Raw genomic sequence first — 25,883 nt, 5'->3', positions numbered from 1 at the left:
CCTCTATCCCTGCTGGCCTGTCTGGCGGCTTAGCCCAGGGCAGCGCGGGACAGGCCTGTGGACACTCCCCCTGCCAGCACCTTGCCCCACGGCCCGCGGAAGCTTCTAGCAACGGGAGTGGACCTTCCCGCCGGTCCCCTGGGGCCTCTCGCCTGCGAGGTCAGCTAACTCAGGGAAAAGGGGGGAAGCTCAGAGAGGGCAATGGACTTGCCCAAGGCCACACGGCAAATTACCGGCGGAGCCGGGGCTTGAACCTAAGATGCAGTGCCGGGTGGGGACTCTCCCACCGAACGTGAGGGTAAAAGGTCAGTGTGACTTCGCCAAGGTCTTGGGAATGGGCAGGGGATACACCGGAGGTCACAGTCTGAAGACCAACTCTGCTGGCCTCCAACAACAAACTCCTGCCTTGGGGGGTGAAACCCACTCAAAGGACTCCAGTGCAGAGAAATCAGGCAGGCCTGGGCTCTGGGCAGCATCTGACCCAGACAGACGTTCAAGGGAAGGGAGGCTGCATCACATCAGGGAAGGCTTTCCAGGAGAAGGGCAGCTAGGAGGCATTCTGGGCAAGGGAAGAGCAAGGACAAAGGTGCACAGGACTTGGAGGGGACCTCTCAGAAGGGCGTGGGGTGGCTGCAACATAGGGAGGATGGAAGAAACTCCTGTAGACTGACAGCTGGGTCCTGAGTCTCAGATTTGGCAAGTGACTGGCTACAGCTGCCCAGTTACTCTGTGGCCAAGCCAAGTTTCACAGTCCAGTGCCCACCCCGCAGTGTCCCCACCCTGGGCGTGAGCCTTCTGAGGCAGCTAGCTCCATCTCTGCACAGCCGCGGGAAACCAGTCTCAGATGCTCGCTGAGCCACAGGGTCAGGAGCAAGCACTCCTGGGCCCTGTTCTGAAAGGGGCCTCTGCCCTCCCAGAGCCCGTGTTCACGCCTGTTTTGCATCGGTTGCTTATGATCACACATGGTTTCCAGATATGAACGCCCCTTCTGTCCTCAAGTTCAGGACTGGTCTGGGTACACCAAAGGTGCCCAAGGCATATACTCTGTGGCACCCAACTCGAGACCAGCTAAGTGGCAGGGAGGCCCTGCGTTGCCTCAGGGGAGTGCGGTCTCTGGGTTAGATGGGAATCACACTGAACACAGGTGTGTCTCACTTAAAGCAAAAAGAATTTGGATGGCCACCTGCCTGGGTACCTGTAGCAGGGTTTTTCCCACAGGGGAGGGCCTGGATTTCTGCAAGTCAGTGGCTTGACACTCCATCCCTTCCCAGTAGTGCCTCCAGAAACCTGACCCACCCTCAGCTCAGGGCCAGGACAGGTGGTGAGCATGAACTTAGGGCCTCAGTCTGAGCTATGACCTGGCCTACCAGTTCTGGCCCATGCTGCCAGCACTTACACCCTCACGAGCTTGATGGGGCTGGCCTGGAGGGCTAGGATGTCAGCCTAGCCTGAAGCTCCTTCAGTCTGCTGAAGCTCCTTGTAAGCTGCCTCCCTCAGGGGCACGCACGGGAGTGGGTGGGGGGAGCTCCTCGTGACCAGGATGGGTGTGTGCTTCCTGCCTCTAATGTGAGAATGCAGAGTAAATGGATTTTTGGGACGCTTTGGGGGCCAAACACAGGTCACTGTTTTCAGCCCCCCTCCTGTGAGTAGGCTCTGTGCTAGGGGTTCACTTCATCCTCGAGTCTATGCTTATAATTCTCCTCATTTTATAGGTGAGAACACTGAGGCTCAAAGATATTAAATGACTCATCTGCAATTACACAGCCAGTATATGACTAAGTCGACCCTCTCTGGTCTTGGTCTTTCCACTAAAGCAGGGAGAGCTGGAAAATAAGCTCTCAAAGGTCTAACAGTAACAGCACAAAAATGGGAAAGAGGGAGTAGTTATAAGCAATTTAGTTTTCACTGGAATGAATGTATGTAAATATGAAGGGGATTGTGATATGTTAGAGGTATATAAAAAAGGCCTAGAACAATCTCTAAGGAAATAACTCAGTGAAAAAATCATTAAAGGAATTAAAATACTATAGAGAAAACAGTCACTATAATGTAGTCAGTATATTCACCATATTCACTATAATATAGTATAGAAGACAAAAAGTAAAATAGCAGACACAAATCCACATACGTCAAGGATAACACCAGAGGCACACTGATAAGGCAATCCAGTCAAAAGGCAGAGATTGTCCAACTGGATAAAATACCAGATCCAACTATGTATTGTGTATAGGAGCCTCAATGGGAACCGAAGACACAATAGGTTAAATGTAAAAGGATACAAAGAAGATATAGCTGCAAACAGCAACCAGAAGAAAGATGGAGTGACTATATTCGTATTACAATTCTAAGAATAGACTTTAAAACAAAAAATATGCTAGAGGTAAGAGGGGTATCTTATAATGATGAAAGGGTCAGTCCATCAGGAGGTGCTAACAGTTATAAACATACACGCAACTAAGAACAGCGTCCCAAAATATGGTCCCAAAGGGTGACCAATTGAAGGGTGGCGTAGACAATACAGTAACAGATGGGGACTTCAGTACTCCATTTTCAATAAGGCATAGAATTTGGTCTCGTCTGCTTTATGACTGATTTATAAGTGCTTCTGATGAAGTACCAGCTTCTCCTTTTGATGACTTTGGCTGTCAGCTGCCCTAAGCTGAGCTTTCCATTTTTCTTCAAGACCCACAGATGAAAGTGAGGCTCCCCTCCATCTCTTTCTCCCCAGAACAAGGCATCAATTTAAATTACCTTGTCTGTCTGCAACTTGGGATAAATCTGGCGAATATCTAGTATGCCTGCCACCATTTCCCTAGGTCTATGCTGGTGGTTAACATACTGACAAAGGCTCTCCATCCTGTGTGGCCCAGAGAAAGCCTCAGTCTCCTTTTCAACACAGCACTCCACACAGTGATTCCACCTGGTTGTGAAGTAAAGCTTTTGACTGCAGCTCATCTAGTGTGGCCACCACCCACATGCTGCCATTCCTGAGCCAATGCTCAGGGCTTTGGTTTAGACTAGAGCTGAGCTGGTGGTCACTCTGCCACCAGAGCCTCTGAAATAAAGTAAAGGCTAGTCAGATTTAGTTTTGCCAGGGGCCTCCCTGGTGTCACAGGGAGCGCTGGGTTGCGAAGCTGCCCGCAGCCTCTGCAGTGCTGGTTCGATCCCCGGCTGCCAGGTGAGGGTCCCGCATGGCGCGCAGACCTCTCCTGCCGCCCGCTGCTCCCCTCAGCAGTGTACTTCGGTCCTTCTGCCTGCTCTGCTCCCCGCTCTGGCTCTGGGGAATTCTCTCACCCTCCCGCACCTCTGATTGTACCCAGTGCTTGTATAAATAAATAAATAAATAAATCTTTAAAAAAAAGAAAGATTTAGTTTTGCCAGATTTATCCTAAGTTGAAGATAGGACAATTTAAATTGTTGTCTTTTTCTGGGGAGAAAGAGCTGGAGGGGAGTCTCACTTTTATCTATGGGTCTTGAGAAATGGATACCCAGGTGGCCTCCCGCCTTTGAAGGCAAGGGCAGGACGTGGGAGTGTCAAAGACATCAGCCCTCTTGGGGGCCATACCGCTGTGTAGGGGGTTGCAACTGCTGCCAGGGTCTGGACTGGTCTGTTCAGTATGTACCAGCTGCCGCCATGGTTTGGGACACGCTGGTCACCCGACAATTCAAGGCACATGCGCCAAAGGCCAGGCTGCAGGTGTCAGGGTGAAACCTTGGCTGTGCGTGTGACGCCTGCCCCCACGCAGCCCAGGTACCAGGCCTGTGGGGTCGCCTTGAAGACGCTCCTCTCTCCACCCGCCTCACCTTCCTGCCAGCGCCAGGCTCATTACCAGCTCGGCGGCACCCGTGCCTGCAAATGGAGCCAGTTGGCGCAGGCGGAAGCCTGCACGGCTGCCGGGAAATTAATCTTCTAGTCACCGCGACCGGCAAAGGCAGGCGCCGCTTTAAATTACGAGGGAAACGCTTCCAATTTCCAAAGGCAGGGCCTGTTTTATCAATAAGATAAATGGGACTGCAGAGAAGTAACATGCCGGCCGCCCCCCTGGCCCCCCAGCGCCCTGTCCCCTGCACCACTGCGACAAGGACAGAGGAGCCCAAGCAGCTTCTGCAAAGGATCAAACAAATGTGACTCTGCCCTCAGAAGTCGCCCTCCGTCCACACACCAGCGTCACAGCTGCGACCCTCTCCTGAAGCCCGTGCGGCGAGCGCTGGGCTTGGCACTTTCCGCGTACCCGATGATCTCATTTAATTCTGAGGATGGCTGTGAGGGGATCCACAAGTAACAGGTGGGGAAACTATGCCTCAGCGAGGTTAAGGTGCTCCCCAGGGTCATGGAGCCCACAGAGTGGGACCCAGGTCCCCGGGCAGCTGAACCCTGTGCTTTCCTGGCAAGATGGCCTTCTGTGGGAACCAGGCAGCGTGTCCCGGGGCTCATGCTTCTTGGATCTTGCTGAAGTTCAGCTCTCTTGCCCCTAAACAATGCCGTGCTCCTTCTGGGTTCCCGTCTATGCAGGGCACGCAGGCCCTGGCCCGGGCTTGTTCAGGGTGGAGAGGCATCAGCGGGGCCCCCGTTCTGCGTCGCTGCTGTCATCTGTTCTAGGGATGTTGTTGGGGGTGTGGGCAGGGAAGGGGCGCTGGGGCGGCTTCTCTGAAGAACAGTGATAACAGGAAGGCGGCGCTCTGAGCATCTGCCTGCATCAGGCTCTACCCCCTCCACATGCACCGTGACCTCACCCGCAGCCTGAGGGGGGTGTATTGTCCTGTCCCCATTTTACAGATGGGGAGGTTGAGGCATGGAGCTAGTTGGAGCTGTGGAGCCAGAACTTAGATCTAGTTCTATGCACTTCCCGAGCCTGCACTGCCCACTCTGCGTCCATGTGGCCTGAGGGCCCCTGGAGCACAGGACCTGCGTCCCTTCATCACTGGGTCTTCCCAAGACCCGCAGAGTCATGCGACCGGTACAGAAGAAATCGGGGATTGGCTGTGTGCCAGAGAACACCACACGCTGTTTCTCCCCCTCACCCACTGGCCCTTCCTGCCCCCCAGCACTCACCCAAGCCCCAGCCCAACCCCAGGCCTTGCGGGTGGCTCTAAGCATTGGCCACTGAGGAAAAAGGCGCTTCTCTTCAGAAGAGAAAATTAGATCCTAATTGCGGTGTGTGGGTTTGGGGTGAGCTCAATGAAGAGTCAGTGTGGCCAATCCCACCAGTGAAGAACCCCAGTGAAGTGAGGGTGCATTTGAGGAACCATGAGTGGTGGTGGTCCCCTCCTGGGTGGGGGCTGAATTTGGAGGGGCTGGTAGGGGCCAGACCAGGAGGGGTCCTGAAGGTCAAACCCAGAGACTGTCCTTTATCCTAAGGACAAAGAGGTGACAGGGACAAAACCTCTGACATGGGTGTGATCAGAGGCTTTAGGGGAACCCTCTGGGGTGCAGGGTGGGCGGCAGATGATTGCTACCACTTCCTGGCTGAATGTGGCCTGCAGGCTGCTCTTCCAGGTCCATGTCTGGTACAGAGACGTGCTCTTCACAGCCCGAAGCTACTGGGAAGCACAACAGGGCCCTGGAGGTGCTGAGCCAACATCTTTTGTATTGATTGGTTGATGGCTGATTGACTGAGCCAACATCCCGAGAGCTGCAGCCCTGCCTGCCCCCGTCAGAGATGCTGGCTAGAGGGAGGGAGGGCATGGACGCACATCTGACTGATGACGACTGTCACAAGTAATCCCAAAGGCATTTGTCATGGGCCCACTTCCTGGCAAGTCAGGGCTCAACGCTGCTCTTCTTCCTCCGCTGCTAAAAACCACCAGGGCCAGGCCCGGGCCCCTCGGAGGAGGGCAGGGAACAGGGCGTGGGCACCGTTTTCGCCTGGCCTCCCACTCAGGATGTGGGCGGGTCTGGGGCAGGGGACACGCAGGACAGGTTCACTGGGGTTGGCACTGCTGAGTGTCTTCCCCTGCTTTTTTGGGCAACCCCGCAGCCCACTTACTGAGAGCCAGCCCTGGTCACCCGGAGACTGAGCTGAAGAACTCTCTTTGGGCAGGGGAGGAACCGCCACACAGCGGGGACTGGGTCTTGAGGGGTGAACCAGCAGAACAAGCTCAGCAGAGGAAGGAAGGAGTATGGGGGGAGCCCCGAGGGGTATAGTCCCAGCAGAGCTCAGGAAAGGGCACAGTGCTCCTGGGGTATCACCCTGAGATGACCTGAGTGAGATCACCTTGATGGCCGCTGAACACTCTATTTGTAAGGAAAAGGCTACCTGGTGTTCAGGATTCTTCCTAAAGTGGGGGTGCATTTCTATAAGTAGTGCTGACTATTTGTAGCATGAGGGGGGCCGATCATGGCAGAAAAGGGGATTGAAACATGAACTCTACTTTTTTGTTAATCCTCCACAAATTCACTCAACCAGCCAGTCACCTACCCTCCCAGACATGTATCTAGGCATGTGCTCATAAACCACCTGGCCATTCATTCATCCATCTGTCCACCCACCCATCCACAGACATCCATCTATCCATCTGCCATCCATCCATCATTCATTTGCCCATCATCCATCCATCCACCCATCCACCCATCTCCTCCATCTGTCCATCCATCATCATCATCCATTCATCCATCATCCATCCATCCACCTATCCATCCATGCATCCATCTCCTCCACTTGTCCATCCATCATCTGTCCACCCACCCATCCACAGACATCCATCTATCCATCTGCCATCCATCCATCATTCATTTGCCCATCATCCATCCATCCATCTCCTCCATTTGTCCATCCATCATCTGTCCATCCATCATCCATCCATCCACCTATCCATCATCCATCCATGCATCCATCTCCTCCACTTGTCCATCCATCATCTGTCCACCTACCCACCCATATACATCCATTATCCATTTGTCCACCATCCATCCATCCATCCACCTATCCATCCATCCACCCATCCATCCACGCATCCATCCATCCACCCATCCATCCATCTCCTCCATTTGTCCATCCATCATCTATCTGTCCATCCACCATCCATCCATCATCCATCCATCTGTCCATCTATCTATCCATCGTCTGTCTAGACACCCACCCACCCATTTGCCAGTACTCCCCAGTGCTTATTCTATGCCTGGACACATACTTGACCCTGGGGCTAAAATAGACTAAAACTGGACTAAATAAAACTCCAACTGGAAAGCAGGGGGTCCCACACAACTCCCCATTGTTGAGAGGGGGAGTCTCAGTATGTCATGGAGCTCCCTGAGCTCACTTTATGCAGGGTAGCTCTGCCTCCACCTGCTTCACATGTCAGACTTATTAGGAGAGCAATTCACTGCCAAGTAGATTTTCAACCACTGCATTAAAATATAACTGGAAAAATGTAAGTGACCACCCACAGGCCATTCATGTGTCTATAAATATCAAATGAAAGTTGATTTATTTAGTCCACTATTAAGATACATTCTTCCGCCTAAATAAATTCACTAAAATTAGCTCACATGCTCCTCTCCATATCCAGATTCCATAACTTTTACCACCTTTTCATCATTCTCTGAGGCTTTATCTCTGGCTTGATGAACAATTTATGTATTGGCTGGAAAACTTACAGGAACAGTCCCTACTATTTGTGATTTCTGCCGAGGAAATAGCAAACTGGCTGACACCACAGAACCGAGCGTGGCTTAAGGAGACTTTCCCCCTGAATCCACACAAACGTTTCCTCTTGCTGGAATCATCACTGACCCCAAACTCATTTTTCTTTCTCTTTCATCACTTCCTAGTGTGGACTCTTGGGCTGTTTTCTAGAGAACACAGGTTTTTACAGCACCAGCAGTCTTTGGGCCTGCTCCCCGAGTAGACTGGAGGTACCCTGAGAAGCAGGTGCAGGGAGGCTGGCTTGGCCCACCCATGAGCGAGGGGACTAGACCCCACCCTGGCTTGCGTCATGACTCAAAATCATGGCATGAAAAAAAAATGTCCATCTAGTACAACATAGAAATTGCAGGAAGCTCCTGAATAATTGATGTCCAAAATGTTAACTTTACGAGCACAGCAAATGACCATCAGCCACTGCATCACATGCCTGACCCGCCTGGAGCTGTGTGCTGAGCCTCCTTCCTACATACTGTCTGCTTTGAGCTTTGCTTTGGCCTCAGCCTCCCAGTCCACACTAAGTAGCTTCAGAGCAGCTTGATCACGGGTGTGTGGCTGCAGGTGCTGGCCACACGCTCTCCCAGTGTCCCCTGGGGGAGGCTCCAGAAATTTCCCCCAGCTCTACAGGTGGTGAACATGTTGCTTTCCTCGGGGATTTCCTTTCTTCTCATAGACCATGAAAATCATGGAACTAGCTGTTAGGGATTGCGTATTTGTGTCTCCCCAGCTTCATGTTACACCCTAGCCCCCGATAGGCTGCTGTTAATAAATGGGCTGGAGGGACGTAATGAAGTGTAGGAGAGGCTATGAGGCTGGACCCACCATGGCTAAAAGAAGAGTTTGCTTCCTCTGTGCTCTCTGCCATGTAAGGTAATGGCAAGAAGGTGGCCTCCCACAGCCACCCATGAAGGGGTCCCTTGCACCGGTTCCCCTGTGGGAGCAGAACATTCCAGCCCTGGTTCATCTGCCTTCATGGCGAGGTGGGTCAGGAGCGGGGTGACCATTAATCATGTGCCCAGGCCTGTAGCCAGAGACCTACAAACGGCAGAGCTCTGGGGGTTCTAATTCTGGAATCTGTCACAGGGGATGGGAATTTGTCCCCTGCGCCCAGAATCAACAAGGGCATCCAGAAAGCCAGCACCCAGCATTGTACTGCAAACAGTACGGCACAAGGAGAGAGGGCTGGTTTCAGGAATGTGAGAACGAATGACCTTAGCAGGTTACTCTACGAGGTGGGACAAGACAGACTTGTAGATGAGACAAAGCTAGATCTTCCTTGGCCACAACTGCCCATCAGCATCACACTGAACCACTGTGCTTTGTGGTTCCCAGCACATGGATTCCTGAAAATGCTATGGGGTGTTTGGGGACAGGCCCTTTATCCTGCCCCAAGATGACTCTGTAGCCCTGAGCTGTCCTGGGCACCAAACTCGCCCCAGTCGCAGGCCTTTTATCCCCAACATTCCTTATCCCGAGGAGGAACACGGCCGGCCCGGGGTCCTCTGGAAGACAGCCACTCCCCAGCCACCTTCCTGGAGGGAGCTCAGGGCTCCTGAGCCAAGCAGGGGTGACCTGCATCTTGTCCCAGGCTCTGGCTAAGTAGGACATGGACAGTCCTGGACTCAGATCCCCGCTCTGCCTCTGGCAGGCTCTGTCCTCTGAGCGGTTCCTCTCCCGAGGCGCCATCATTTCATCTGTACACTGGGAACAGCAAACTCTACCAGCTAATCAAAGTGCGCCGCCTAGCAAGGCACCTGGCACACAGTAGGTGCTCAACATACAACCATCAAACCTCAACCTCTTACAGCTCCCCCCTAGACAGAGTTCTGAATGTGAGAGGCAGACATCCTGCGACCTTAGGTTTCCTAAACGGACCCAAAGGGAGTAACCATACAAAGAAAAAAAGAATAAGTTGGACTCTGTTTACAACAAGGTCTCTAGCAGGACCTTCTTAGGAGGGCAGGGGACCATGGAACTGGATAGGGATTAAGATGTGAACAGGGTCAAGGTCATGGCTGGAGCAAGCAGAGAGTTTAGAAAGAAGTTTTCTTGCTAGAGTTGTTTGCAGCCTGCTCCATGTCAGGGAGGCACCCACACAGGTGTCTGCACACGTGCCTGGCAGTAGGTCACAGATCCCAAGACACCCAAGGGCCCTCCTTCACACCTTGATGGTATCATCTGTTTTTCACGATTAGGCTGTTTTCCTCTAATGGGATTGTCCTTTGTGGGTTACCCACGAGAGTGGCCGCGCCATCGATTACAGCAGTTCAATGTCAAACAGTATTAACAGAGTATAGCAGGTCTTAGGATAATAAAGGAAAAAGGATTTTGAAACCCAGCAGGCCTCATGTTTAGGGAGGGGACCTGTCACGGCCTTTCTCAAATATGTGATAAGCCTCACAGGATTCCTGTTCATTTCAACAAATGCAAGTCTTAGCAGCGGTGGAGGGAAGCGTGCACTGTTTAGCCAGGCTGTGGTTCGGGGATGATTCCACGAAGCAGTGCCTTCGCTGCTTCTGACTACCTGTGTCTCAGTGTGAGCCTCACTTTCCTATTTCCAGTCCTGCACGTGGGTTTCAGGGTATGGCACTTGGCTATTGAGTTAAACCTAGAAATAGCACCTGATTCAGTTTTTGTAATGTATTTGTGCAGTCTATTCTAAACCAAAGCCACTGAGAAAGGGAAAATACAGGCACTTTTCTCCTGCATCTCTCTTCTCAGCTTGCCCACCTAAGGCTCCTGTAAGAAAACAGTGGTGGAAAGAGCTGGCCCTTTCACAATTTTGCACATAAAAATAGTCGTTCTGCAGGACAAACACTGGCTTCATGAAGGTGGAGCAGAAATTGAGATTGAAATGATAAGTAAACATTTGTGAAAGCAGATACTGAATGTCAGCCACAGTTGTGGTGTACTACTTAATTCAGTGTTTTAATGTAATGTGCAACAGAATATACTAGAAGAATTTAAAGAACACGTCACCCATTTCAGAATATACAAATTCAGTTATAACCCACATGCTGTCTGGGAACTGACAGTCATGTTGTTTTAGCTAACTGGATTTTACCCTGGGCAGATGTGGCCGCGTGCTGGTACTACACAGGTATAATTGGTCATCTTGCTCCTTCCCCAGCATGCCAGTTCTCACTATTTGCAGAGTGTTGCTGCCACCTGTTCATGTACGAGAGTCACATGTACTATGATGATCCAGTGGGAGCACTGCTGATATTTGAAGTGTTGGAGGGATCTCTTTATCTTGAAAACACTATGAGATTTTAAAGAAATTAAATTACTTCATGGGCAACCCCTTAAATTTCATTTCACTTAAAACCGGAAATGTTCAATTAATTGACAACTTTTGAACAAGACTGACATCCAATTTAAAAGGTGCCCACCTTGCTTTTCACGCTTATAAAACTTGTGTCTTTGACGTGCAGCAGTAAGGCCCTCTGTTCTTAGGACGTACATGTATGCATCATTCGCTCTAGATTTTAAATATGCATAAGGCAAATAATTACATAAAATCAACAGTTCATGTATAAAAAATTAAGAATATCTGATAATCCAAAGTACCACTCCGAGTGTCAAAAGGCAATCCACAAAGAGGAAGATTTTGTAATAATAAAACAACAGAAGACTGGTGTTCACAATATACGAACTCCTACAAATCAACGATAAAAAGACCCAAAGAAAAGTGATTAAAAGCCTCGTGGCACAAAGATGCTCTTCTAGGGGCTAACGTATATGTAGTCATCAGAGAGATTCAAACAAAAATCACAAGGAGGGGCCTCCTGGTGGCGCAAGGGGTTAAGCACAGCACTGTGAAGCTGCCCGCAGCCAAAGAGAGGGGACAAACCTGAACACCTGTGAGCTCACCCAGCTCTCACCATCCCACTGGACACGGGTGTCATCCCAGTTTATAGATGAATAAACACAGGCTCAGTGGTTTCTGAACCTGAGTCTTTCAGCTCTTACTGCTTTGGCTGTGTGGGCTGGATTCGCCATAATCATTGCCTTTACTCTCTTTCCTGGGAGAGACATGTATCATGCAGGGCCAAGGGCCTGGGGTACGGGCAGAGGAAAGCTTCCTGGAGGTCACCCACAATGACTCCAGGTGGGGTCCAGAAGGGGCAGCCCTTAGAAGTGGGGTAGTCATGGGTGTTGTGGTGCTTTAAATACAGAGAAGCAAATAGAGGGACTTCTGGGAGGTGAAAATGTACTCAAGCTCCCACAGGGACCAGGAGGCCAGTGGCTTGTACCCAGGAGCCCTGTTTTTGAATCCTGTCTCCTCTGCTGGGTCACTTGGCAGGTGACATCTCTTGGGGCCTCCCTCCCTGTGTGGGAAGCACGCAGGCCTGCACTCTTCTGCAGTGGCGTCACAGAGGACAACCATTCTGGGCATGGGTCCAGGCCCAGGTGGGGCTGAGTGTCAGGGCAGCCAGTCTAGCGTAGCCCTTGGCAGAGAAATGGCCATGTCCTTACAGTTCACGTTTGTAGGTCAGTCCCCCTGACCGTGCACTTGACTTTGGGAAGCTCTGGGTGACAGCTGTGGGGTCATGTTTTCCTTGGCAAGATTTCTAGAAACAGAAATCATTTTGTTCTCCACCAACCCAAGGCTCAGCCGCTTCCCTTCCCCTTCCCACACTTACTCCCTGGCTGGAGGTGGAGGGGGGATATGAGGAGCCCCTTACTCGGCTAGGGCAGTGGTTGATGATGGTGCCTTGCTCCAGAGGGTGGTGGTAGAGGTGGCAAGGTGGGGTCTGATTTGAAGATAAAACTATGACTTGCAAATTAACTGGAACTGGGGTGGACGGGGAGGGGAGTGACAAGTAACAGGGTTTGGAATCCAGGCATGTTGGAAGGACCAGGCTGCCACTTTCTGAGACAGGAAAATGATGGGCAGGTTGGGTGGGACACTGGGCGTCGAGATTGAAGATTCTGACACGTCACATCTGAGATACTCTGTAGACATCCAAGCAGTGATATGGGGCTGACAGTTGGATATATGAGTCTGGAGTTCAGGGGAGAGTCTGGAACTGGCAATGTAAATTTGAGGGGCTGTCAGTGTATGGGAGCTGCTCAGTGCTACGAGGAGAGATGAGCTCACCCCAGGGGCTCACTGCCAGGGGACAGCTAGATGCAGAAACGTGGCCAACTGGGAGTCCTCTACAAAAACGGGGGTACAGTCACTATTATTACTACATTAAGTGCTCAAACCAAAGTTGATTGACCTCTTGCCAGGGACTCTGATATGAAATGATTGTGCATTTATTTATTTAACCATTAAAAATTTTGCATAGAACTGGGGTGTAGGCCAGAGGTGCAGGGGGTGAGAGGATTCACCAGAGACAGAGTGGGGAGCAGAACAGGCGGGTCCACTGAAATACACTGCTGAGGGGAGCAGCGGGCGAGTCAGGAGAGGTCTGCTGCGCCATATGTGGGAAGCTCCCTGGCTGGGGATCGAACTCAGGCCATAGTGGTGAGAGCGCCGAGACTTAACCCCTAGACCACCAGGGAGGTCCCTGATTGTGTATTTAAAATGAAGATGAGCTCTCAGATGCCAAGCATTCACTACTGTAAGACCAGAGAACTCTAAGAGGCAGCCAGTGTGTCCAGGGGGCCGTGAAATCCTGTGCAGAGTCGGGGTAAAGGTGTGGACTTGACTCTACTCGTCCTTTTGTCCAACTGTGGTTTAGCTAAAATGGCGCCGGGGAGGGCTCCCCTGGAGTATATCCCCGACTCCACACTCCCTGTCACCTTGACTGGTTTCCTCATGTCCTTGAGCCTCAGTTTCCTCAAAATGAAATGGACACTGACCTGTCCCTTGTAGGGAAGCTTCATGAGAGCAAGGAGGTCACATAAAGGAACAGTCACAGCGGCTCTGCTGCCCTTTACCTGTGACATCTCATTTGCTCTCACATCAGCCCTCGGGGGCAGGTCGGATCCATTTCCACCTCACAGATGAGGAAGCAGAGGCTTCGCTCGAAGTGACTAGCTAAAGCAACCCCTTCTCCTTTGTCTACTCCAGCAAGGGACAGACTTGAAAAAGTTTTATTTTAAGGGCAACAGTCATCTGCTTGTGTTCAGAGATGGTGAACAGACCCGGGTCGAGGTCGTATCCGGGCTCAGTGGGGCAGAATGCGGCGGTTAATTAGTGATGTCTGCTCTGGGCACCGAAGTGGCTACCGGTGGCAGGTTCCATCACTCACCCTCTTTGCCCTCAGGTTCTTCAAGTCTCTGCTACAGTGAGCAGAGCAGAACCCAGCAGTCTTGGGGACAGACCCTAAAGGGCTCTCTGAAGTCCCTCTCCCTCTTCATTTCCCTGGCTCGATCCCCAAAGGCTTGGGTAATACTGAACTATGGAGAGAGAAGGTGGTGAAAAGGACACAATTTCCCAGTTTCTGGAGCATCTCCTCAGTGCCCAGCACAAGCTACGGTCTTCTGGTGGCATCTGAAATCTGAGCAGCAAAGCAAACGTTTGGTATGACCACCCCTATGTTAGCGGTGAGCAGACTGCGGTTTCTAGGTGCTAAGTAGCTGGGTCCGGACAATATGGCTGATTAAGTGTCAGTGTCAGGTCATACTTGACCCAAGCACTGTCTCCCGCATCACACCAACTCTGAGGGACTCTTCCAGGCTGTGATTCCTGCCAATGGGTGGGTAGCCTGTGAGCTTGGCAGACCAGCTCCGTGGATCAGCTGACGCTGCTCTCTGCCTGCCTTCCTTTGCCACAGACTCAGTCTCCCCTGGGGCCTCGAAGCCCTCCTCCCATTTGCCCCTGGGCCCGGAGAGCTGCATCCTCCAGTGGCAAAGGAGAGATTCTGAAACATCTGTTCTTGGAGCCTGGGTCCTGGGGGAGGCCTGGGCCTCCCTGCCAGCTGGGGCCAGATGGAGAAGGCTCCCACGCCTCCACCTTCCTCAAGTCAGGCTGGGTCTCCTCACTCAGTGCTTAAGGCTGGAAAATGGCTCACAGGCCTGGCACTTGCAGGCAGAAGACCTGACGTGCCTCTCACAGCCGCGTGGCCAGACCCTTCTGGGCTTCCCCGGCTGAAGTTCTTCCCTTTCCTTCCTCCTCTCTGCTCTAGACTTGGGGGAGGGGATGAAGTCCTGGGACTGTCTTTACGAGGGACCTAGATGTGCTGACATGCCAGGCATTGGCGCTGTGTATGGGGTGGGGGTGTGGGGGTGTGATGCGCAGGGGCTATTTCTGCATCCTGGGGTCCCCAGGAGGTGGTGACCCAGAGGGCTGGCGGCATAGCCACCTGCAGTCTTGGCCTCTGTTCGTGCAGATGGGCAGGGCTCTGATGGGTCTGATTTGACCCCAGAAGGTTCTGGAAAGCCCTCCACATTCAGCAGTCAGTCCCACACTTGCCCTTTCCCAGCTGCTCATGGGGCAAGGATGTGACCACCCCAGCCCTGAGGGGCAGTGGTCGCTGGGCACCTTCTCACCAGGCCTGGGAGGGATGTGGGCCTTGATGTCCTGATTAGGTCACAGCAGCAGCAGTAGTGATGTAGGGAGCAGTGAGGTGCTGAGCTGGGTTTACTGTCATCAGAACTGGTCTTAGCCCTTCACCTATACCCCACCTCATTACCCATGGTAGCCAGAGGCCACCGCCCGCACCCCCAACCCCCACATACACACAAATAGCACTTTTTGAACAATGAACGCCAGTGCCATCTATTCCCCAGGCATGCCTGGTGGTGAGACCCCAGACATCCCCCCACACACACACCGCCTCAGCCCCTGGATGGTCAAAGATTTAACTGCTGGAGTTTTGACTATTTGGAGGAGTTGCCCGGTACCCCGAGATGTATGACATTTAACCAACTGCACAAAATGGATTGACATTACTGAGTGGGGTGAGGCATTATCCAGAGTGATCATGGGAGAGGGGAGACGACAGGTAGATAAGGGGGCACTAGGCGGGGTCCCTGATTTCACACAGACTCCCAGTCCTGACTGAACAAGAAGGGATAGTGTGGTTACCATGTCCCCTAAATTTCAGCAAGTGACAGTGGTTTTGGGGCTCTCGGAGACCTCATAGGCAAGCAGGTGGCTACCCTGGGAAGACTGAAGGGCCATGGGGTAAGCCGGTGAAGAGTGAGCCAAGGGAGGTTGCAGCTTTGAGCCCCAGGGGTGCACCTGAATCTACTGCCGGGACTTGTGGGATTCCAGGGCCCAGGAAGAACAGCATGAACAAGCTCATCGAATGGCCTCAGTAAATGAAGGCCTTCGAGGTGTTCGGGATGGGCTTCCTGAGGGCCGTGGCCTCCAAGGAGCACACACTGTGGCGCGCCATGCCACGGGGGAGCAGGGTGGGCCTCCTCTTCCCTGTGGGAGCCTCCCAGCACAACCACGTGAAAGGTTGAGAAATCCTGACCCTAACGTGTCTGCCCCAGCATTTCCCATGCTCACTTGGCCATGGACTCTTTAAAAAAAACCCAAGTCATCCCACTAGTACCCTCTGAGCAACCCGCCCCCTCGGGAAGCGCTGCTAGAGTGGGGTTGGCAGAAGTAGAGACAGCATCTCCTCATAGATGCCCGGGCTCTGCCTGCGGCCGCCCCTCGCTCCCCGCACGTCACGTCACAGCAGCCCCTGGTCAGCCCCCTGAGCAATCTGGCCAGATACTTAGAGCCGTTCTCCGCATGCCCACTCTGAGCTCGGCCCTCACCTGGCCCCGAGCCACGGAAGGAAGCGGGGAGACTTACAAGGGCAGGGGCGTTTGAAAGACATGTAATCCTTGTCGCAGAAGAGGGGAGCCAGCCTGCCACGTGCACAGTTCTGACTTCTCAGAGGGTCGGACCCTCCACTCACCTGCAGAGACACAAACAGGCCGGTGATGGGGGTGCCCACCTGGTGCCCACCGACTCTGCAGGTTGGGCACTCACATCCCCTGGGCTGTCAACCTCTGGGGAGAGGACAGGGGCTTTGAGAGTGTGTGACCACTCTGGCCTGGGGAGCACTGGGCTGCAGAGCATGGAGGTGCTGGAGCAGATGCTGGCTTGGGGTCCCCATAGTGGGTGGAGGGGGGGCTATCTCCCTGGATGGACTCTTGAGTGGACAACCACAGGGAACCGCTGTGTCTTATCACTGGCTGGCTGGAAGGTCCCTTAAAGATGAGCCAAATATCCTCATTTCACAGAAGGGAAAACTGAGCTGCAGGCTGAGGAGCAGGTCAGATCCCACCGCTGGCCCTGGAAGCGTGGTCACAGATGCCTTGCTCAAACCAGATTATTATTATCCCCCAAACTTTAAGGGGAAGATGCTCTTTTCATTCTTGGTTTATAGAAATAAGGAAGTTGAGGCTAAGAGCGGTCAGGTAGCTCGTGTCATGTCACACAGCTTCTCCTAGGCTGGGAGCAGAACCCAGGTCTGTCTGACTCCAAAGCTTAGTGTTAGCCAGCGCTTGATTTGGAATATCCTCTCAGTGTCCAGCCCTGGTTAAATCAGAAGACACCTGATATAGTAAATTTCTGATTCAGGATAAAGGCCTAGAGAATGAAGGAGTCTCTGCCCAATAATCCTGGCACCCCGTGAGCTTCCTTGGTGTGACACCTGGATGGTCGTGCAGCCAGGAAGCACTCCTGTCTGCAGTGGAGGAAACAGCTTCAAAAAGTAACCCCTTCCCCCTGCTACAGAGCAGAACTGGTCCTTCCTCAACTGGTGTGTCCCCAAGTGGCATGACGTCATGGGTGCATCAGGGAGATACGTGTCTTCCTTTCAAGGGAGTGTGGCCACTAGACTTGATGAAATCAAACTGCACCTTTGGGGGTTGCTGGGCAGTGCCCAGGAATGCAGAACCCAGCCGGCTCTTGCCAGGGAAAGCCCTTCCAGGCCCCAGGAGGCAGCGGCTTCTCTGGTCGCGAGGTGGACATCAGGTACACTGAACTATTCTGTAAGAGGCAGGTCCAGCGCATCCCACCCTCATCTCCTCCAGAGAGCCCTCTTCTTATGTGTGCATTTTTCAACAAAGAGATCCCACTTTCTGATGGGGTCCTGGGGGTAAACTATACTGAATTGGTTAATGAATGAATCAAAGACCTACCTTTGGCGAACTTGAGCCCAGAAGTCTAATCCCTGAGGGCTGCTATCACCACCCCCACTTTCTGGCTGTGTGCCTTGGGGCAAAGCGCTTCACCTCTCTGAGCTGTAGCGCATCAGAGGAAAGGCTGTGAGCGCCCCTTACCTGCTGTGAGCGCCCCTTACCTGCTGTGAGCGCCCCTTACCTGCTGTGAGCTGAGCGAATGTACAGCAAGGGCCTCGTGCAGAAAACATGGCCACATACAGGTTCACTCAGCTGTGTGAGGTGGAAGGGAGGGAGTGGTGCAGCCTCGACCCTGGAATCTTCACTCAGGTGCCTCCCCCACCCCAGCTCAGTGTGAACACAGCGCTGGCCTGACACCCACTCTCAGTCCCCCCAGAAAACAACTTGAGAATTCAGTGGGGGGAGGTGAGGGCAGGGATCACGGGCAGACACGCCTCTGGTGTGCCAGGCTGCTTGGGGAACTGTGATCTCACACCAGAAAATTCCCGAAGAACCTCGGTGCCTGGGATCGATGCTTTCTAAAAATACACGTGTTTACCTGCGTGTGCGCTGGGGTCTGCGTGTGCATGTATGTGCCTGCGGTGGCTGCACCTCTGGGCTGCGGGACCAGAGCCCCACCCTAATTTGCTTTCCATGAGCCCTCCCGGAGGGCATGAAGGGCCGGGGTGGCTCCTGGCATCGCCATCGCGCGCAGGGCTGGACCCTGAGCGGATATTCCAAATTACGTGGAACCACCAGGCCCCGAAGCTGACGCACGACTTGGGTGTAGCGCCTGCCTGTCAGCCGAGCCCGGCTTCCTGGGGAGGAGGATGCCCATGTAAGGAGCGCAGCGATCGAGCTACGTGGTCTCCGGCGGCCGAGGGAGCCAAGTACCCACCCCGATCTCACACATGACCAGCGCCGCAGTGACGATCCCCTGCGGTATGGATCAGTGATTTGCTCGAGAGGGACTGCAGTGGGGGAGGGTCCTGTGCCGCGAGGTCACGTCACCTGCCCACGTCCGAGGAGCGCTCCTGCCGGTGACTCACCGTCCACTAGACTGTCTGGGTGGGCGGATGGCGCGCGCCGGCTCTGCGGCGGCCAAGCGTGGCGCAGCAGCCTGCACCGGGGTTACCTGGACTCCGGGGCCCCGCGACGCCCAGACCCGCGCCGGAGCGTGTGACTCCGGCGGGGCGAGCCCGGCGCAGCCTCACGCCAGCCAGCCTGGCAGGAGCGCAGCGCTCATGCGCGTTGCCAAGCGCCCGGAGCGTCCCGCCGCGGTGGCCAGCAGAGGAGGGGCCGCCGGAGCGGGGGGCGGCGCGGGCGGCCACGTGATGCCGTGTTGTTTACGGCGTCCGCTGGACCGCAGTCACGTGACGTCAGCCCGCCGAATTTCATAACCAACCCCCATTTTACAGATGACAACATCGAGGTACGAGGGGGGGGTCCGGGGGCGCTTGCTCCTGCGCCCCCCCAAGCGTACCCTTTGGAGTGTTTAAGCAGGACGGCACCGTGGGCCGCTCTAGCCTCTTGCAAAGGGTTCCCTGGACTCGATGCACAGGGCGGGCCAGAGGTGGGGGTCCGCAGGTGGCAGGTGGCGGGGTGTCAAGGAAGGTGATGGGACCAGCATTCACTGGTTCCACGAGTTATGTCCTCAAAGGCCCCGTGTGCCGGGTTTTGGGGGGGGGATAGCGGGGTGAAGCAAACATTGGCGGTGCCCGTCTCCGTGGAGATTACCTGCCCGACGTGAGACACAAGGGTAGTAGCGGGATTTGTGGGGTAGCAGCAAGGGATGGCGCAGAGGGGGCAGGTGGGTGGAGACTGTACACATAGATACAGAGGCTGCAGTGCGGAGGCCATGTATGATCAGGAGGGGGGTAGCTGGGTGTGTGGCTGCGAAGAGAGGGTTCCAGAGCAAAGATTCTGGGGAGGCCCGTCATGGGGGGGTTGAAGGCACGCAGTGGGCTGTGTAGGGAACGTTTAAGAAGTGGGACAGATGGATCAGATCAGAAGTGGAGGGCGAGGGGGGGTGGAGGATGATTCCCTGTGTTTGCTTGGGTGACTTGGGGATAGTAGGGAGCTGGGGCCCCTCCCGACGGTGGGGGAGGTGTAGACAGCTCAGATAACCCGATGCGCCTCTCACAGTCAATGCCCACTGACTATGTCCTGCTGATGAGGTCACCTCTCAGGGTTCTATGTGGGTGTGTATGTGTCTGCCCAGGGCCAGAAGGAGGTGGGAAATTTTGGACTTTGGCTGGATGCTCTCATCTTGAAAAGGTTGTATCTGCCTTACAAGGCAGTGACTAATTCCTGGGGCTGCAGGTAGGGGCCCCCAGAAAATCTTTCTCCTGCACAGGAAGGTCTTTATGTCAGGTTGGGACACTGTTGACTTCCCCAGCTGGAGAAGAACATTCCCTGGCAAGTGTTGATATGTCACTTAATCTTCATCATCTGATGGAATGAATGATTGAATGAATGAACTCAGGAGAGAATGAAAAGTCTGAGAACAGTGGCACTGAGGTTTGCAAACAGGTAACCTGGTCCTGATAATAGAAAAGGGACTCAGGTGTATGGCCGCCTCTGCGGCTCTGTGTGACTTCACCGGGTTTGCCAGAATGTGGCTGGTGGTCACTGGGTCTCCATGTTCATTTACCCGGAGTAGCCCCTATAACAGCATCAACGGCCACCTCCTTGCTCACTCCTGCCATGGCTCAGCCTCTCCAGCTTGATTTCCTGTCTAGCTGCATAAGCTGGTCCATCTACACAATGGCCAAGTGACCAAATGTGTAAGAGAAGCCCAACTCAAGACTCAGAATGTTCCAAAGAGGACACAGATGAGCATCATTCATGGCAATGAAACCCCAATGCCCAGTAAGAGAGGACAGATGGAGCGAACTAAGGCGTACACTTACAGTAGAATACTGTACAGCCACGAAATCTGGATTTTAAAGACATTTTCATAACATGGATTTAAGAGCTAAACTCTCTCTCTCTATATGGATATATATTCAGTATGTAATTCTACACCCAGTTATGATCTTTAATTTATTAAAAAAAAACCCTATGCAAATATTCATACATAGAAAAAGATTAGAGAGGAAGTAGACTAAAATATTCATCCATTCTGCTCTCTGGGCACTGGTGGGATTAATGAGTATTTTTATGTTACTTATATTTTTTATGATTTCCCAAATTTTCCACAATGAACATGGATTAGTTTTACAATCTAAAAAATCATGAAAATGAAGATTGAAAAAATCCTTTGTGCTAACTAAATGGAAAAGTAATTGACTAAATAAGTCAGTGAGAGCTAACTCACTGAATGTTTTTAAGGCTAATTTAATTGCCTTTGAACCTGTCATTTGTTATTGCAATTTAAAAAAAAAAATTAACTTGTCTTTGAACTTACTGATAAGGAGCTTTATTAAAATGTTAGGGAAATAATCTCCATTGTTTCTAACCTTCATCCCATTTGAGGGAATGGTTTCTCTCACGACCCTTAATGTTTTAGTTATGAGTAGCTTACCCTGGTTTAGGCTACTGGGGGGCTGCCTATAGGAAGCTGGTGCCAATAGGCTATTCCACAGCCGGGTCTCGTGCTAGGCTACTTCTCATAGCCTGGGTGGACAGCCTGTCTCAGCCTGTACCATCTCGGTTGTGTAATTACACCCTGTGATGTTCACACAACAGCATCGCCTAAAGACGCGTTCTCAGAACCTATCCCTGTTGTTAAGCAGCACATATTTCCAGGTAAGATATCTACTTGGCGAAAGTCCTAACAATAGCCCTTATGTCTATAAAACATTTTGTTATTTGCAAAGCATGTTAAGTGCTGGGTACTCTTTAAGTGCTGGGTACTGTTCTAGGTGTTGGGGATATCGTAGTGAGCAAAATGGTGAAAAGTACCTGCCTTTCTAGAGTTTGTTTCATTGATGAGGGCAAACATGGAAGGAATGGATAAGGTATATCCACTTCTGGGGTGTTGAGTGCTATGGAAAAAAATGGAAAGGAGAGGGATGGGGGATCGGTGGGGGTGGGAATTGGTCTTTTACATTAGTTTGATTACTCTTTGGCTAGAAAAGCATACAGGTATCTGTCTGTATAGAATTTAAAAAATTCTCTAGCTGGTGGTCAGTGAACATATAGACACAAGATGACTGACGATATCCGTGGAGGAATCACTGCAGTAACTAGTTACACACCCTCTAAGATACACGGTGCTGTCAATTTTACAAGCTGATAAAATTATGATGAGTCATGGTGAGGTTTTAGGTACTTTAGGTCAAGCAAAGTGAGCCCTTCACCTTTCTAAGCCTCAGTGTTCACATCTATAAAATGGGGACAATTGCGGCATCTAAACCGAAGGGCTGCTGTTAGCATTCAAAGGGGAAAGGCTTACGCTCAGAAAACTCTTCACGCGTGTTCACAATACAGACACTCAGCGCGGTCGCCGGAGCCCCATGGCATGGCTGTGGTTCCTGCGTGGCTGGACTGGGAGGTGTGTAATACCTGCTTCTCTTTGCAAAAGGCAATCGGAGTTCTGAAAGGTGAATCTGCCCAGAATCACATGCACAGAGGCAGGTCGTCTGCCCCCGAAGCTGTGCTCGCAGGCACAAGTCTATTTTGTGCTCGCTCGCTAAGGGGGTCCTGTCGCCCCAGGGTCTCCCTTTCTCCCGGAGGAGGCTGGGAGCAAATTTCCACCTTCCGGCCCCTTTCTTTGTGCCCTGGCACTTCTGGGGCCAAGGCTTTGGGTCCTGGGTGGCTCAGTGTGACTAATCGATTATTCCCGACATTCCCTGTCGGCTGCGTTCCAGAGGCTGTGTGAATCAGTAGTCACAAACCTCTAAATTTATTCCTGATTAACGACTTTGGGAAGAGGGGTAGTGAGGACTGTGGAAGACGCAGGGATGTGACACCCTAGTGGGTGAGTGGGGGAGGGGCGCGGGTAGGCTACCAAGGAAGAGGAGAGGGTCTCTGTGTAAAGACGCCCCGAGGGGGTCAACCTATTCTGTCTGTCTCGCCAGGTAACAGGAAGACAGACTCACCCCTCCCTGGCCCCCTGTTTCAGGCAGCTGGGCCACAGGTGGCCAGAACTAGCACGAGTGTCCACAAGCTGAATTTTGTTTCCTGGGCACTGGTACCCTCTGTGCCCCCCCAAGGATCCCAGCACCCTACCCGCCCCCCCCTGCCCCCCAGGCCCAGGGTCTCACCTGCTCTGCTCTGGGTCTGAGCCCCCAGTTGCCCAGACTGGGGCGCTCTCTTCCTGGTAACCTTCCTGCTCAGAAGCTCTAACCTGTCACTCAGTCACTGGCTCCATTTTCCTCCCCTAGGGTCCTCACTTCTGCTGCGTCAGGGCCCAGTCACCTGGACAAACACCCCACAGTCAGCACAGAATGAAGGCCGGGACCCCACAGACCTCCCAGGCCTAGTAGCTGCTGTCTCCACTGCCTGTGTCGACAGCCAGCAGCAGAACATCGAAGCCACCAGACAACCAGATGCTCTTAAGGAAAAACAATCCTCAGGTCCCAAACCTTGGAGTAGAGAGAGGAATGCAGAGGATGAGCAAGCTGGGGGGAGGGGGCCGCCTGCTTTGGGGCAGCAGCGTCAGCCAAGGGCAGAGGGAAAACCAGTCAGATGGTGTTTTCCAACCTAGATGAAGATGCCTGGCAGGGAGGGGAGAGCTGGGTAGGGGGCTCACCTGAGAAAGGGCAGGCCCCAGAGACTGGCATTGCAATCTGACGTCAGCAAGACCTTGGGGGTTTCCAAGGCCTCTTTGGTAAGGACAGGGCTGGGGGGGAGGCGTCGCGTCCCCACCACCTATGGACAGCGCTCTCCCTCCGCAGCTGCTGGCCCCGCACACTTCACGAAATGACACCTGTAACCAACCTGAGTGAGTGTTGTGAGCCAAGCAGCACACTAAGCCACCTACAAGCAGCCACTCACAGTCCTCTTAACTCACCTTCCCTGGGTTTCAGGTGGGAAAAATAAGGCTCCGGAGAGGTGAAGTGTCTTACCTAAGGTCACACGGCTGGGGAGTCAGCCAAGGCACCCTCTGCTCCCAGAGCCATTAGACATTCAGCTCACAACAGAATCCTGCCTGTTTATCCACCCAGGAAATCGAGGCACCGGGCGAAGCCCTTCTTTGGGGAGAGGATGTTTTAGGACAGTGGGGCAGGGGCATCCTGGAGGCAGGTGCCCCCGGGCCTGGGTGCGCATCGAGACCAAGGTGCGCGCTCCCAGCCTCGGCCGCCAACACCTTCCACCTGTGCCCTCCGGGTCTCCGCCCGGGCCCGGCCACCCCCGCGGCCACTGTGCGGGGCCGAGGAGGGCAGTCGGTGCCAGCCTCCAGACAGCGGGGCCCGTGGCGGGGGAGAAAGGGCGGCGAGAGGCAGCCGGGGGTGGGGTGGGCACTACCCCGCGCCCGAGGTCGCCCGGGGAGAGGCGGCAGAGCCGCTCCGCCGCGCTGCGCAGCCAGCCGAGTGGCCGCCTCGGACTCAGCCTCGAACTCAGTTACCGCGCAAGCGAAAGTCGGCCCCGGAGGGGGAGCAGGTGCGGCGCGGACGCCCCCTCTCGCCCCCGCCGCCGAGAGCCGCCCGCGCGGGGGGCGCCGGAGCGGGGGCACGGCCCGGGCGACCCCCCCGGGGGAGGGTCAAACTTCCAGGCTCCCGGGTGGGGGGTGGGGTCGAGCCCAAACTCCGCAAAGCCTGGAGCCTCGTTCCTCCCGCGCCCCCGCCGAGAGTGCGCCCTGGTTTCCCCCTGGGTGGGTGCTTCGGGGGTCCCCGAAGTCGAAGGCAGGGAGCTGGGGAGACCGTCTCGCCGCCCCCGCCCCCAACTCCCTCCCCACGGAGTGGATGCTCGTCTGGGACTCGAGTCCGGCGAGCGCCCAGGAGACCCCCCCACCCCTTCCCCGCGGCCCGAGGCCGTGCTCTGGGGCGGCCCCGGCCCCCTCGGGCAGCCGCGAGGCGCCCCGGGGCGCGGGGCGGGGGTCGCCCGGGTCGGGGCAGCGGGCTCCGAGCGCGCTGCGGCTCCGCTCCGGACCGCGCGTCCTTCCTCCCGGCGCGCAGGGGCTCGGCGCCCCGAGCCCCGGGGTGAGCGCGCCCGGGAAGGGGGCTGGGACCCCCGCGCGCCTCCCCCGCGCCGCCCCCGGCCCAAGCCCCTTACTCGGCTTGGCTGCCTCGCTCCACTCCGCGCGCCGCACCGCGGGCTCCAGCTTCGCCGCCAGCTCGGTTTCCCGCTCTGGCTCCGGCTCCGGCTGCGATTCCCGCTCGGATGCCTCTGCGCTCCGGCTGGGCTCGGCGTCGCGGGGGGCGCGCCCCTCCGCCTCGGCCGGCTCGGCGCGCAGGGGCGGGGCGCGGCGGGGCGGGGCCAGGCTGGGCCGACCCGGAGCCCGCGCCCCGGGGCCGAGGCGGCGCTGCCCGCGCCCGCGCGACCCTGCCCTGCCGCAGCCGCGCCCGGCCGCCGCCCACGCCGCTCCCCGGGCTCGGCCGCGCCGGCGGGGGCTCGGGGGCTCGGGGGCTCGGGGGCTCGGGGGCTCGGCGGCGCCGCGCGGCTCCCGGCTCCGGCAGCTCTGGGCCCCGCCGGGGTCACTCCTGCGACGGGGGGGCGCGGGCTGGGGGGCGGGGAGGGCCGAGCCGCGCCCCTCTGCGCACAGCCAGCCCGACACCCACACGGCGGCAGGCGGGGCACGCGCCGCGAGGAGGCCGAGGGATGCGGCGAGGCCAGGGTGCCGGCAGACGCGAGGAGGGCGGACGGACGGACGGACGGACGGACAGACGTGTAGGAAATGACACGCAGGCAGGAGGGAGCGGAGGGGTAGGCGCCAGGCACGTGCAGAGAGGGGCAGGCGAGCCAGATGTGCCGGGCGGGCCGCCAGACAGCTTGGGCAGGGGCAAGGCTGCCCTTTGGACAGGGGAGCCCGTGGCGGCCCCTGGGAGGGCAGGTGGGGCTGGCAGGGCCTCCTGCTCCCACTGGCCCGCAGGTGAGTTCTGGGGCTAGTGGGTTGCAGGTCGGCCCAGCTGAAGCCTTTCTCTACTGAGCAACCCGCTCGCCTATATCCTTCACCCCTTGTTCTGCAACAGGGTGGTCCCCAGGAAAGGGGGGGTTCCAGGATTCCTACCCCCTGGGGTGCCCCTCTCCCTGCCCTGTAACAGTTCCGTGCTGCGTCCTGTGGATGCCCTTCTTCCTAAACCTCCGAGGGAGAGCTTGGCCCTGGCAGAT

The 25,883-nt window shown here is 54.9% G+C and overlaps 1 protein-coding gene across 1 annotated transcript in view; it reads right to left on the bottom strand.

Annotated features, from left to right (window-relative positions):
- The window catches only part of BEAN1 (brain expressed associated with NEDD4 1), a 29,688-nt gene extending 4,834 nt beyond the window's left edge, over positions 1–24,854 (bottom strand). The window contains exons 1-2 of the mRNA XM_054697620.1: positions 24,828–24,854; positions 16,351–16,456 (exon numbers count right to left, since the gene is read on the bottom strand). Of these exons, the coding sequence (XP_054553595.1) occupies positions 16,351–16,375 (25 nt within the window). The 5' untranslated portion in view covers positions 16,376–16,456; positions 24,828–24,854. The remainder of the gene's footprint in view (positions 1–16,350; positions 16,457–24,827) is intronic.
- Positions 24,855–25,883: the final 1,029 nt, after the last annotated feature.

The sequence above is a fragment of the Talpa occidentalis genome, unplaced genomic scaffold (genome assembly GCF_014898055.3).
Source record: "Talpa occidentalis isolate TD23 unplaced genomic scaffold, MPIMG_talOcc4v2.1 talOcc4.17, whole genome shotgun sequence".
Lineage (NCBI taxonomy): Eukaryota > Metazoa > Chordata > Mammalia > Eulipotyphla > Talpidae > Talpa > Talpa occidentalis.
This window is presented reverse-complemented; position numbering and strand designations above follow the sequence as displayed.